The sequence below is a fragment of the Nycticebus coucang genome, chromosome 21 (genome assembly GCF_027406575.1).
Source record: "Nycticebus coucang isolate mNycCou1 chromosome 21, mNycCou1.pri, whole genome shotgun sequence".
Taxonomy (NCBI): Eukaryota; Metazoa; Chordata; class Mammalia; order Primates; family Lorisidae; genus Nycticebus; species Nycticebus coucang.
In genome coordinates, this window is record NC_069800.1 from 14,199,634 (window position 1) to 14,214,968 (window position 15,335).

General features: G+C 39.7%; 1 protein-coding gene across 6 annotated transcripts in view; it reads left to right on the top strand.

Annotated features, from left to right (window-relative positions):
- The window catches only part of RALGAPA2 (Ral GTPase activating protein catalytic subunit alpha 2), a 382,487-nt gene that overhangs the window by 202,657 nt on the left and 164,495 nt on the right, over positions 1-15,335 (top strand). For all 6 annotated transcript variants that reach the window (XM_053574245.1, XM_053574242.1, XM_053574243.1 and 3 more), the window contains one exon: positions 7,399-7,527. In XM_053574245.1, the coding sequence (XP_053430220.1) occupies positions 7,399-7,527 (129 nt within the window). The remainder of the gene's footprint in view (positions 1-7,398; positions 7,528-15,335) is intronic.

A 15,335-nucleotide genomic window follows, 5' to 3' on the forward strand; every position in this document is an offset into this window, starting at 1 on the left:
GAACCAGCAATTCTACTATTAGGTATATACCCAAAGAATTGACAACAGATAATTAAATGAAAACTTGTCTACAAAATTCCATAGCAATTCTATTCACAATCATCAAAAGGTGGAAATAGTTTGAGTATTCATTGACTCATGAATGAAAAGATAAACAAAAGTAGCTGGACATTGTGGTGGGCGTCTGTAGTCCCAGCTACTTGGAAGGTCTAGGCAAGAGAATTGCCTAAGTCCAAGAGGTAGAGGTTGCTGTGAGCTGTGATGCTACAGCACTCTACTGAGGGTGACAAAGTGAGACTCTATCTCTAAAAAAAGAAGAAAAGAAAAGATCAATAAAATGTGGTATATCAATACAATAGAGTCGGGTGAACATTGAAAACATTGTTAAGTGAAAGAAACCTCATAAGATAAAACACCACGTATTGTCAGATTCCTTATTCCGAGTGCCTGCCGTAGGCAGGTTCATGAGACAGAAGGTAGACCAGAAGTTCCAGGTGCCGGGTTGTAGGGAAATGAGAGGGGCTGTTGATGCGTACAGGGCTTCAGTTTGGTGTAACGAAAATGTTCTTAGATAATGGGGATGGTGAATATACTAAAAACTACTAAATTGTACACTTGATAGAGTAAATTTTATTGTATACTAATATATCTTAATGAAACTCTTACAAAAACCAAAAATAACCAGTTGAGACAACCTAGAGACTTACCAGCTCCGGTGTAAAGTAGAATTCATGTCAGTGCTTCTTAAATGAGTGAAGCGGAGCAACCAGGCAGCCTTCAAATGTTTAAAGGCAGATGAGTTTCTCTTCCCTGATAAGCAGTCATAAAACTTATGCGAGGCTCCCCTTTGGGGCTTGAGCTTTACAGCGACTCACTGTGCCATCTGCCTGCTTGTTCTGCTCCTGAAACCCTGATACCGTGTGGAGTGGTCAGAGCAGCTCCCGTGGCCACCGGGGGTCTGTAGGTGTCTCTCACCCCTCTGGTGAGCGCGCTGCTGTCAAGGAAACTGGTGTTCTTTGTAGCAGTTCCTGTGTGAGATGCTCTAGGCGATTTTGATTCTTGCGGAACCCAATTACTCTGTCCTGTCATATTTCTCCTGGCTTTGGTAACATAGTTACACCCAAAGAAGTCACATTTTATCTAGCACTTGTAAAAAATCTCTGCTATTTTTCCAAACAAATTGCACCAAATTAGCCATTTTAACAGATAATATATAGTATATCCCACATGTTATTTGGCCCAGGTCTTGAAAGTGATTTTTAACTTTGCCCTGCTATCTTTTTACTCCCAGTGATTCTTTCAGAAGTACAATACTGGTGCCAGACTCTGGTGTGGTTTTTCAGGGCCAATTGATAAAGGGTTTATTTCTTATCAGCAGAGGCCAAGTAACAGGCTGGCTATCGTTGTGCCCAAAGCTGATGAGGCAAAGATCCACTCGCAGGAGAAGACCGGGCCTTGACACGGGAGGTCTTTTCAGAGCTGGTCTTCTGGAAACTAAAAATTTCTTGTTATTCGGCATTTCTCAACATTAGCAATCAGGCAATAAATAATGTACGTATGTTACAATAATAATATACATTCTTTAGAATATATGGGATAAATTTTATTTTTAAATTTCTTCTCAGGATACTGCAGGGTTATGGCTGCCTTTTTCACTGTTAAAGTTTAAATTCTATTCAGCTTTTAGTGTTAAACATATTTCTCTGCATTCAAAATTTTTTATATTTATATTTTATATTTTTATATAATCACCCAAGTATGTAACGAATCCTATCTTTTTTAATTAATTAGATTACTAGAATAACCAGATTCCAACATTGTCCTCCTTACCAAATAAAAATGTGGCCTATAGAATTTCTAGAAAAAAGGCAGGCATCTTGTCTGAAAAGGAGTGAAGAAGTCATCTAACTGTGTAACATTTCTGTTTTCTCTATGTAAAAAGTTACAGCAGGAGTTGAGTCCTTTTCATACACAGATTTTATATCTTGATGATTCTGTTCGGCCTGACGGAGGGACCCAGTGGGTTTAGTGAAATAACCAGATCTGTTTGCTCTTGAGAAGCAGCCGCAGGTCCACCAAGGAGAAGCGGGGGACAGATGGCCGGCTATTGTGTTACAGCCATCATCTGCCGGGCTTGAGCAAATATGAAGTGAATAATGTATATGGAATTGGTGCGAAAGTACAGTCGCAACATCTCTAATATGGTTTGAAGGACAGCTACTTTTTCAAACATTTGTATTTCATGGAACAGTATGTTGAAGTGTTTTTGTATACAGGGTTAATCCATTTTAAACTGCTTTAAAGTGAACATTTTCCTCCATCTTGACACCACTGTGTAATATTTTGAGTTGAAATGGCCTGTAATCACCCTTATTTTCCGTAACAACATGAGCACTAAATTATAGCTGTGCAGTTATGTAAACAATGGAGATGCTTCCAGAATGAATCCTTCCTTTTACATTTTCATTTTGCATAATTGTTGGAAGGTTTGGAGCCATAATAAACAAAATTATTTTACACATTTATCGCTCTGAAGGTCAATTATAAGGGAACTAAAGAAACAGCACTATGCAAAATGAATAAACCAATTTCTGTTGCCATCACCATATGTTTTTGTTATCACTTATGGTTTTTCCAGTTACTGTGTACATAGCATTCAATTAAAGCGATTCATTTACCAGGCTGAGTACGGTTTGTGTTTATAGAACTGTGCTTTGGAGGAGAGGAAACAACGCCCCTCTGTTTGAATTACCTGATTTTTTGTAAGATCAGTGATAAGAGACAGATGTTCTCACCAGTTACTTTCTCATAAACCTGAATCTTTTGATAAGCTGCAAATGTACACTCATCATCTTACAGTCTGGCTTTCCACACTCTGTACATAACATGCTCGTGCACTTAACCAAAATGAGAGAAAAACTCTACTTTTGGGTTGTTCACTGTGTGTTACAACAGTTTGCAGGATGAATTGTATTTTCTTTGAACAAAAGCATGTGAAGGAGTTTTGTCTCTGCTTTATACCATCCCACTGAATTCTGATTTACATCCCATGTATTATTGAGATTATTGTTCAGTCTGTTTAGAGTGTAGGAAAGAAACTAATTCTTGCTGTAAGACTAACTTGCTTGTGGTAAGTTCTAGAACATCTTAGAGAAGGAAATCTAGAAAATGATAATTTTTCATCCATTATTTGCCTGATAAATTAGATACACTGTGGCCATGTAATGCTATATAAAGCTTTGTCACAGATGTTATTTGAAAGCACTAATTTCTAGAGCTTTTAAACTTCTGGGATAATATGCAATCTAAGAGGCTTGTCTGTGCTACCTTTGAAATGTTTTAAAAATATTTTTCTGTACATTAGAAAAATAAATAGTTCACTGAATTACATAAGCTAAATCTATAAATTCTACTAAATAAAATGCATTAGGCTTCTTCCCTTTTTGAAAAAAAATCTTTGTTGCCCACTCTTCTTACTTCTGTGTGGAACAGAGGCGAACGTGTTCACATCCTCTGTTCCTTTACATACCACTCTTTAAGGAGGTGGCATCCCACTTTATGGAAGAGAAGTGTGAGCTCCAGGTGTGTGTGACAAGATACTGCACAGTCATGTCCACAGGGCTTGGAACCTAGGCCCCAGGGCCGCTGAGCTAGAGTTGTGCTGCAGCACCAGTGTTCGAGCACAGAGGTGCTTTTTGTTAGCGATCTCAGCAGAGGCAGCCTGACCGGCACAGAGTCACACGGTGGGAGCTGTGGCCCCTTTCCTCATGTCTGCTCGTCCTGGTGACACTCTGAGGTAGGCTGGCTGGAATTAGGGAAGAACTTCTCTCACATCACCCAAGAACTGTAGACTGTTCCTTTGAACAAGGATAGTTGATCTCAGACCCAGAGTTTCCATCAGACAGCAATATTTTTAGCAAAAATTCAGTAGGACTGGATTAAGGGTTATTTTCTATTTATGACAAAGAATGTTGGTTTTCCAAAATAAGTTCAAAAACAGTCACTTTGTAAAGTGTACTAGGTAAAGAACATTCACTTTGGACATAGCCGTGGCAAAAGACAAGAGGGCTATTGCCACATGACTGATGTCAGGGAAGCACTGTGCTGTCCCGAGTGCATATAAAGCCTTGGAGGCTGTGAAGGAAGTTTCAGCGTCTCAAGACTTTTGTTTCATTTTTTCAAAGATTGCAGTTATAGATGTGATATTAATGTGGGGGAAGGCGAAAGAAGGAGTCTGAGCTAGAGAAGCGTGGAGCACCTTGTGGGTGTGCCCCCTGGGCGTGTGCAGCTGCCCTCTCTTCTGCACCTGGGGGTTGTTCCTGGGTGTAAAGGGTTATTGCAGAGGTGCAGTCTGCGTTGTTGCATTTCAGCGTGGAGAAGCAAACTAAGCAGGCATCTGGCTGTAACCTGAATCACTGGTCATATAGTTCCCTCTTAAGCCCCACACGAACCCAACACTGGTCTGTCTTTGTGACTGTGGCTCCAGCCCTGCGTCTCCTCAGGGCACTGTCTCACGTGGGTGGCAGGGTAGGGTAGGCTCACCATCTGTTATTTCGCCCTCTCTTTCCAGTCTCCTTGCCCACAGAAACAGGTTCCGTTGAAGTGACTGGCTGAGGTCCAGAGAGTGGGGAGCCGTGTGACTTTATCTGGGCTGCATACATATCTGCTGGCTTTAGCATCAATAGTAACTTAGTAATGTTTTCCTAATGCCTCATTTTTTAGTCATTGTCTTTATATGTGTGAATCTTAGGAAGCAAAATGGGTTTATTTACAAATTTTGGCTTTACTTTGTTAAAGGATTTAGTTTATAATTCTCATTAACTTATCCCAGAAAAGCGTTTGTAAGTTAAAACTCTAATTGCCTGTGGTGAAATGGTTTCTTTGATTTAAGTATGTGCTAAAGATTTTTTTTTTTTATTATTAGATCATAACTTTGTACATTACTGCATTTATGGGGTACAATGTGCTGGGTAATCCGTGGGACCTCACCTATTGTGCTAAAGATTTTTAAAACCCACAGGCTTCAAGGTTTAGCTCCTCATCTCAACAGATGGAATTACACAAACATAACAAAGTTAACATCATGGTTGTTTGCATTATTAATCTTCAAATGCATGGCATTCTGCTACCTTGCTAGCCAGGTTTGCACGAATCCTTTCATTGCAACATATGTCAACAGAAATGTGCTTCCATCTGCTGCCGGGGAGCTTGATGCCTGATATTCCGAGACAAGGCCCAGCACAATATGTACCTCTGTGAGTAATTACAGGTGTGTGGTGAGGAGCCCAGGGCATTAATCAGAGGCTTAATTATGAAAAGGTGGATCTTTTGTTCCTATCCTGAAGCATGGGTTCACCACACACTCCCCACATTGCAGCATCCACCTGCTCAGCCCCTTAGAATGTTTGCGTTGGCTGATATGGACCCTGCAGGGTAGAAGGACGCTATTAAAGCGGGCTTAAACATTAACCCAGAAGAAGCATGATTCAGGTTTTTCTTTCCTTTCTTCCTTCCTTTTACTTATCTATGTCTCTATCTGTATGTTTATTTTTGGTATCAGGAAAAGTCTGTTGAAATGCTAAAACTTTAAATTAGTACTACCTAAACTCTTTACCATATGTGAGCTAATGGATTAAGCATTACATAGTCATTTTAAGGATGTGAATAGTGAGATTGTAGAAAATAAATGTGTTCACTGTGTATGGAAAAAAATATTAGGAAAAAATGTTTTGTGATCATATACAAATTCTCTTTTAAGGAGATTAATTGTGAAATGAGGTTATTTTTATAATGAAGAACTTAGCTTATTATTAAATTTAACATATTAGAGTTGAGCAAGTTAAATTACTACTCTGGTCTCATTTAATCGAATTAAATCAGGATTACTTTAAAGTTTTTTTCAGATAGCCACACAGAAATCTAAAAAAGGAAACTAGGATTTTTTTTTTTTTTTTTGGTATATTGCTTCTTACTCATATACGGAGATTCACTGTAGGTTGTTTAACTACGAGCCACTCAATTGTAGTTTAGTTACACGCTGCCTCATGAATTCCAGCCAGTGGGGACCACATATACAACGATGGTTTCATATGACAATAACACCATGTTTTTACTGTGCCTTTCCTGTGTCTAGATATGTTTAAATATACAAATTGTGTTACTGTTGCAGTATCCTGTATAATAACTTTCTGTACAGGTTTGTGGCCTAGACACAGGAGGCTACACTGTGTGCCCTCAGTGTGTAGTAGGCTGTGTAAATACACTATGTGATGTTCATTTCTCAGAACGTATCCTTGTCATTAAGTGACACATCACTACCTCAGTATGTTTGATTAATATGCATGGCCCAAAACTACATAAATGTTTGTGGTCTTCTTAGTAATCCCTCTTGTACGCACATAAACTTGCACACATGGCTTCAGAGGTTTGGCCTGGCCATTGATGTCACGCGCGCTGTCCAGTGGTGGACCCCTGATCTGCCATGGGTAAGAATGGGGCTACTTCCCAACAGAGCTGAGGGGCCACCCAGCTGCCTGTGAGAGGCTGCTGAGCTGCAGGAGCACAGGTATCTGGGCAGGTGACGCTCTTGAGGCCTCACACCATGCAGGGGCTGCCGCTGCACTTGGCACATGTCCTGGAGCTCACACTCGTGGTGCTCAGAGCCACGCTGGCTCGATGGCCTTAGCATTACCATTAGCTACGGCATTACCACCAGCTACGGCATTGCCATTAGCTACAGCATTACCACCAGCTACGGCATTGCCATTAGCTACGGCATTACCACAAGCTATGGCATTACCACCAGCTACGACATTGCCATTAGCTACGGCATTGCCACCAGCTACGGCATTGCCACCAGCTACGGCATTGCCATTAGTTACAACATTGCCTTAGCACTTGGTGTGTTCCCATTTCTTCACACATAAGAAATGTGCATCAAATTACCTGAAGAGTGAAATTTTCTACCTCCTTGTGTACTTTAAGCTTTTTGACTGTGTCAGCATGCTTTAAGTTTTGAAAATGGAAAGCAAAAGACAGAATGTATTCGTTGCTTTCATGATGGATGTTTGAAAGTTTTGTTGATGTGTTTTCCTCATCATTCCTGTAGCTACTCCAAGGAATCTGCCTTTAGGTGGGAGACAGAGAAATGTGTAGTCTCTAAGCCATATTACAGGTCATGGATAAGTCATCTTAAGTTTACTGTCTCCATTTCCTTACCTACAAAATGGGTTCAGTAATCCTATAGTAACTCAGCTCCCAGTACCTCTTTCACTGAAAAATTTCTGTGTTCTGTATTCTCTTTGATTATTATACAATAGTCCCATGTACACACAAACTGACTATTTTGGAATTTTGTTTCCGAAAATTACAATTGTGATTTCTTGTTTTCCCCTTTAGGATATCTTAAATACCATCATAAGGCACTGTCCACCCCGCTTTTTCTCCCTGGGTTTGCCTGGCTCCTCGATGCTGGTGGGGGACTTCATCACAGCCGCTGCCAGGGTCCTCAGTACAGACATGCTGACGGTGAGTGCAACGACGCTCAGCATCCAGCTCCCAGGAGGCCTCACAGTCACTAACAAGGCTCAGATTGCTCCACTCTTAACAGGTGTTGACTCATTAGTGCAATGTGAAACTGGGCTGTCGGGGCAGATACCCTGGCAGCTGATGTGTGAAATTGTAGGATGAGATGACACACTGGTATTGGAAAGGCGTTTCATCAAAAGGCCAAAATGTGAGAAATCATATCCTCACTAATAGTTCAGCACATTTACATAGTCAGAAGCAGGACTAGTCTCTTAAAATCTTATTAGCTGTTCCAGTAAATGGTGGTACAGACGTAAATGTCAGAAGTAAAGAGAGAATTTTAAGTGTACCTTAGTAGTAAGATATGATTTTTATTTTTAAGTTGTCTTTGTTATTATAAGTCTTATAGAAAATATTTTCTTAAAAATGTTAGAATATTAAAATTTATCCAAAATGAATGTATATTTTCTTAATAACATGCCAGAAATATCTAGCAGAATACATGTACTGAAAAATAAGAAGCCAGTGGACGAAATGAACATTAAGGACTACAAAGAGAATTTGTTTTCATTCTCTATATGAACTCTGCTATTAAGGCAATATCTTAATGCTTTGTGAGAGAATACTTGTGTCCATTTAAATTTAAAGAGCTTTTCCCATGTGTGCTGTGTACAACTGTTACGTATTCAGAGTCATATTTGCCCCTTCAAACAATGCAAATAAAATTGGATTTGGTATTTGCTGTGGATTGATATTGAAGTCAATGTGACTGTCCAACAGCTTAAATTTTGTTTTATACATGGTTACTTTTTCAGTCATATTAATTCCTTTATGCAGGGTAAATTTAAACTCCACACTGTAGGTTTTAAATTAAATTGTTTTTTGAAAACTTTGTATATGCTGGGTGAGGTAGCTAACATTGGTAATCCTACCACTTTGGAATGCAAAGTGAGAGAATTTTTTGAGCTCAGGAATTTGATACCGGCCTGAGTAAGAGTAAGACCATGTCTCTACTAAAAAATAGAAAAATGAGCCAGACATTGTGATGGGCACCTGTTAGTCCCAGCTCGCCGGGAGGCTGAGGCAGGAGAATGGCTTGAGCCCAGAAGTTTGAAGTTGCTGTGAGCTAGGCCGTCACCACAGCACTCTACTCAGGGTGACAGAAAGTGACTCTGTCTCAAATAAATAAATACTTTGGATAACTGGTATTTCATGCTCATAATTTTATACACTTTTTCTTACAAGGATAAATTATATATCAAAGAGAAGGGAAAAGAGACAGGAGAAAAAGGGAAGAATGAGGGAAGAAAAGAGAGGTAAATGAAAAGAAGTATATTGAATTTGTTCAACTTTTTTTGTAAAGAATAGGATAAACTTTTCATACTTCATTATTTCTGAAAAAGATTTTAGGATAATCAGTCTCAGAAACCTGTGTGTGTGTGTGTGTATTTTTTTTTTTTTTTTTGGCCGGGGCTGGGTTTGAACCCACCACCTCTGGCATATGGGGGGAGGCTGGTGCCCTGCTCCTTTGAGCCACAGGTGCCACCCATCTTTGAATATATATTTTAACTATTCAAATCAATTTCCTTCTCATATTTTGAAAAAAATTACAAAGTATAAGAAGGAAAAATCAAACTTCTTTTTTCAAATTTTCACTATTTGTTATAAGTGTTTCCTGTAAAAGTGCTGGAGTCTCTTCCAGAGATAGTGTCATACACAGTTGTAATTCTCTGGAAAAATTATCTTTTTGATGAGATGAGCTATTTTCAGTCATACTATTGCCAAGAGGTACAGTAGCCCACCTTATCCTTGGTTTTACTTACTTACTTTTCAGTTAGCTGTGGTCAACAGTGGTCTAGAAATATTAAGTGGAAAATTCTAGAAATAAACCATTCAGAGTTTTAAATTCAATGTCATTCTGAGTAATACAATAAAATCTCAAGCTGTTTTGCCCTGTCCTGCCTAGGATGTGAATCATTTCTTTGTCCGACACATCTATGTTGTATTCACCACCCACCTGTTAGTACTTAGTAGCCATATCTTTTTTTTTTTTAAATTTATAAAAAAAGAAATTTATTTCTTATAGTTCTGAACACTGGGAAGTTCAAGGTCAAGGGTCTGCATGTTGCAAGGCCCTTCTTGCTGGTAGTGCAGGGATCACATGGCAAGGGGATAGTGCATGCCAAACTGAGTAGCTGTATCTTTTATAAGGTTAACTATTGTGATATAATAGTTCTTATGTTCAAGTCACTCTTATTTTAGATAATAATGGCCCCAAAACCCAAGAGTAATGAGGCTGACTTACTATAATTTTTCTTTTTATTATCAATTATTATCAATCTCTTATGTGTCCAATTTATAAATTAAACAATCATAGGTATGTGTGTATAGGGAAAAACATAGCATAGACAGGTTTAGTACTGTCCACAGTTTCAGTCATCTGTGGGGCCATGTTGAGGGGGTATGTCTTAGAACTCTCCCCTTTGAATAAGAGGGACTACGATGTGTGAAAAATGCTCAAGTACTAACTATGTGAATAGCAGTGGTGACAATGGGCATTCTTTCCAAGTTCCAGATCTGAGTGGAAATGTTTTCAATTTTACTCCATTCAGTATGATATTGGCTGTGGGTTTACTGTAGATGGCCCCTATCAATTTGAGAAATGCTCCATCCAAGCCTATTTTCTTGTGTTCTAATCATGAAAGGATGCTGGATATTATCAAAAGCCTTTTTTGCATCAGTTGATAGAATCATATGGTCTTTGGTTTTGATTTTATTTATATGGTGTATTATAATTATAGATTTACATCAACCTTGTAATCCTGGGATAAAACCAACTTGATCATGGTGTATAACATTTTTGATGTGTTGTTGAATTCTGTTTGCTAGGATCTTATTGAATATTTTTGCATTGATATTCATTAATGATATTGATCTATAGTTTTCTTCCTTTGTTGTATACTGCTTTGGGGATCAAGGTGATATTTGCTTCATAGAATGTGTTGGGAAGTATTCCTTCTTTTTCTGTTTTGGAAAAGGTTATGTAATATAGGTACTAGTTCCTCTTTTAATGTTTGATAGAATTCTGATGTGAAGCCATCTGGTCCTGGACTTTTATTTTTTGGGAGATTTTGTATAGTTGATGGTATTTCATTTCTTGATAATAGGTCTATTCAAAATTTCTAATTCTGCTTCAGTCTAGGGCAGTGGCATGCTTACAGGCATTGGTCCATTTCCTCCAGATTTTCATATTTCTGAGAATAGAGTTTTTTGTAGTAATCATTGAGGATTTTTTTGTATTTCTGTGGCATCTGTTATTTCTTCTGTATCTGCTCTGATTAAAGTTATTAGAGATTTTACTTTTTTTTTCTGGTTAGTCTAGCTAAAGGATTATCAATTTATTAATTGTAGGAGACCAGATAAGTGAAGGAGAAGTGAGAATTAAGCTCTGAACATTCTGTGACTGTAAGAAACACCTGTGACATAACATCTCGATAACACCTTGGTGATAAGAGCATGGGGAAGGGATTCAGCTCTCCTTAACATGAGAGCATGAGCTCTTGGCAGTCTCCATGCCTGTGGTGCACATAGCCACGGGATCACTTGTATAAGTAGCTGCAGGAGAAGTTAGTCCAGGTTCGTTCATTCTCTCACGGACTTTCTCACTTTAACTCTTCTGCTCCTCCTGCTCGGTGCCTGTCTGTGAAGACTGCCAAGATTTGCTCCCTCAAAGATTCTCTTTCTCTCTCCTGCTAAGACAAATTGTCCTCCAGCACCTAAGGGGAGTTGATCCTGAGCAAAGTAGCACACTGGTCTGCGTCCAGATAGTTAGATAGGCTGGGGCCGGAGACCTGGCCAGTCCCAGGCCCTGGCAATTAATCTTTTCAAAGAACCACCTTTTTTTTTCTTTGTTGATCTTCCAAATTATTCTTTTGTTTTCAATTTCATTTAATTCTACTCTAATTTTGGTTATTTCCTTTCTTCTCATGGGGTTGGGGTTAGATTGATCTGCCTTTTCCAATTGGTTAAGATGGCCCAGTAAGTTGACTTCCTCTCTTTCTTTTTTCTATAGGCTTCTAATGCTATAAATTTCCTTCTTAGGACTGACTGCCTTTGCCGTATCCCACAGCATATGATAGATAGCTTGTGTCTTCATTATCATTTTGTTCTAAAAATCTCATGATTTCCTTCTTAATCTTGTCTTGTTCCAGCTATCTTTGAACCTAAGGTGTTTTAGTTTCTGTGACTTTGTTTGAGTATGAAGATTTCTGTTGCTGTTGAGTTCAACTTTTATTCCTCGATGATCTGAGGAGATACAAGGAATATAGCAATATAACATAGCAAGGGGGGGAGTTGGTGGGAGGAGGGAGGGCCTTTGGCGGGATCTCGCCTAATGTGCACAGTGCAAGGATGTATTTCAAAATAACTAAGAGGAAATTTTAAATGTCTTACCACAAAAAGTGAGGTGATGTTTATGTTAGTTTGATTCAAGCATTCCACATTGTGTAGCAAATCATCAGATTATACTCCATAAATATATAGTTATGATTTTAGTTAAAAATTAAATTTAAAAATGCTCAAGATTGTTAGTCACCAGGGAAATGAAAATTAAAATCACAATGAGACAAAGCTCTGTGAACAACTGTCCCTGAAAAGACAAAAGGTAACAAGTGTTGGTGAGGATGTGGAGGGAAGAGAGCCCTTGTACCCTGTTGGTGGTAATGTAAATTGGCACAGCCATTATGAAAATCAGTATGAAGGCTTCTCAAAAAAATTAAAAAATAGAACTCCCATAAGATCTAGCAATCCCATTTCTAGGTATACATCCAAAGGCGTTACGGTGAGGGTGTCCAAGAGACATCTGTGCCCCCACGTTCAGTACAGCACTATTCACAGCAGCCAAGACATGGAAACCAATGAATTGGCCTGTGGACCAACGAGTGGGTGAAGGAAATGTGGCATGTATCTCTAATGGAATATTATTTGACCTTAAAAAAGAGAAGGTCACAAAAAATTATATCTTTGGTGACAACGTGGATGAACCAAAAGGCCATTGTAATAAGGCAAGTTCAGAAAGACAAATACTGTATCATGTCATTGAATAGGTGGAAGCTGAACAAGTTCAACTCCTAGAAGCAGAGAGGGGAATGGTGGTTACAGGGTGGGTAATGGGCTGCTTCTGGTCTGAGGGTGCAAAGTTTGAGTTACGCAGGATGAATGTTACGTGGATCTAATGTACAGCATGGCGACTGTAGTCAGCAATGCTGTATTGTAAACTTGAAATTTCCTGAGAGAGTAGAGTTTAATGTTTCCACCACCCACACATAGAGAAGGAACTATCTGGGGTGATGGACATTTTAATTAGCTTGATTGTGGCGGTCATTTTACAATGTATATGTATATCATCTTAAATGTATACAATTTTTGTTTGTCAATTTTATTTTAATAAAGCTGGAAAGGAATGAAGTAGCCTACCAAGATAGGCCATGTTTTTGAAAAAGAGAATGTGAAGTTTTTAATAAAGGAGTTTTATCGAATATGAACGAGACCATGAATATAAAAGTTACATGAAGGAACTATAACTCTTTGAATTACAGCACTTTCTTGTTTAAACTTGAGGTTTAACATTGTAGGGGAACTGGTGAGAGCTGTTTGGATGGAGGGTACCTGCTCAGTTAACACACGTTGGTTACAAGTGTGCAGCCCACTGAGGCAGTGAAAGGGAGGGAGAGAAGAGGAGAGATGGGGGAAGATGACGGGGATGGAGAAATCCACACAAAAGACACCAAAAGACGGATAGAAGCTGTGTGCAGTGACACTGTCTGTGACAGCCAAATCTAGAGCCATCCACATGTCTGACCACTGCCAAACAAATGAATATGGTGTGTTGTTAAGATGGACTATTATGTACAATAAAAATACAACAAGGATCAATTGCATAACATAAAGAACGAAAGAAGTCATGCATAAAAGGACATACACTCTAATTGTATTTGTATAATTGAAAAACCAGACAAAACCAATTTGTAGTACCATCAGGCAGAATGGGGTTACTTTGGGGAGGGGATGCTATCCTAGGAGGGGCACAGAGAGAACGTCTGTCGCTGTAACCACGTTTTTCCTGTCGTCTATCCCTGGTCTGCAGGGCTCTGACCTCTGTCATCACCTCTTTTCTCTGTGTACACTCACAGAGAAGGCGTGTATAGAGTTCCTTTGAACACAAAAGCCTTCCAAATTATTATCCCAGACTTCTTTTTCCTAACCTCAAGACAAGTAATTCAGAAAGTCTTCAGAACACTAATTCTCCAAGATACTCTGGGGGAAAGGGAAAGAATAAAACCATGTTCATGTTCAAATAATTTGGGGCAATACACTTCCTTACAGGGAAGTTTACAGTGGACATTAGCATGTTAAAGGCTTCTGTTTGACTGTGCTTAACCATGTGTTCCTGCAACTTCTTTTTCTCTGCAGTCTTTATTTTCCCTTTAACATTCCCTATGGCTCTGGTGGAGCACATTTTGGAGACCTGCCTCCAACACTTTCAGCCACCTGTCTCCGGGTCACCTGCCTCTAGATGTCACAAGATGCATGACATCCATCCTCCCAAGCAGAGCGTAGCTTCTCTTACCTGCTCTCTGCTAATCAGATATCAAGCCCTCAGGATAACAGTCTTCACCTTTCTCTCTCCACTGCTGGTTCCTGGCTGCAGGGCTTTGCTGTGTTTTTACCAGGCCTATTGCAATGGTCTCCAAGATCTCTAATCCAGTCTCACCCTCACTCCTGAAGCCGTCCTTTATACCTTTACCAGCCTGAGCTTCTGGAATATACAGGAAGCCAGTTAGCCCCACAGGTTGGAGCTGGGTGTCATTTCTCTATTTTCTTTAGTAAAAGCTCAGATTGTATAGAAGGGCTTGAAGAGTAGGGGCAGGGGAGCAGCATGAATGGAGCCTGTCACCTCTCTGCTGCCTCTTTTCCTTCGCAGGTCACTGTGCCGTCCACCTTCACTCCCTTCCCATCCTGGATCCCACCACTCTGTGGAGCCTGTCCTGGATTTGGTTCCAGCATTGTCTTGTCTCTATCCTTGGGCGATAGACGTAAATATGTGGGCTGCTTTCATCATACTTGTCAGCAAACAGACTTGCCATAGGGAAAAAATTATCTAGAGTTACATTCTTTGAATAAAGATATAACAACTCTTTATTTAAGATCTAATATTTTGCATCCAGTTGTTATATGGCCTAGTATTCGATCCAAAATTCCACAGTGCACACCAGGTTCACACACTACACAGCAGTTCAAGGAAAAGAATCTACCTTAGCAAAGTGCAAACCAGGACTGTGTTCAGTAAAGGGCAGACGTTGGTGAGGAAAGACAGAGCAAGGTCCTTTGGGAAACATTTACCGTGCACCTCCTATGTACCAGGACCTGGCCTGGAGAAGTGCGACAGGGTCCTTATCTTCAGGGAGTCACCGTATACCCTCCACCTCAGTGTTAAGATTTGCAAATAATGGCGGCGCCTGTAGCTCAGTGGGTAGGGTGCTGGCCACATACACCGAGGCTGCCAGATTCAAACCTGGTCCGGGCCAAATAAAACAACAATGACAACTGCAACAACAACAAAAAAATAGCTGAGCTTCGTGGCGGGCGCCTGGCCTGTGGTCCCAGCTAACTCTGGAGGCTGAGGCAAGAGAATCACTTAAGCCCAAGAGTTTGAGGTTGCTGTGAGCTGTGATGCCACAGCACTCTACCCAGGGCGACATAGTGAGACTCTGTCTCAAAAAAAAAAAAAAAAAAAAAAAAAGATTTGC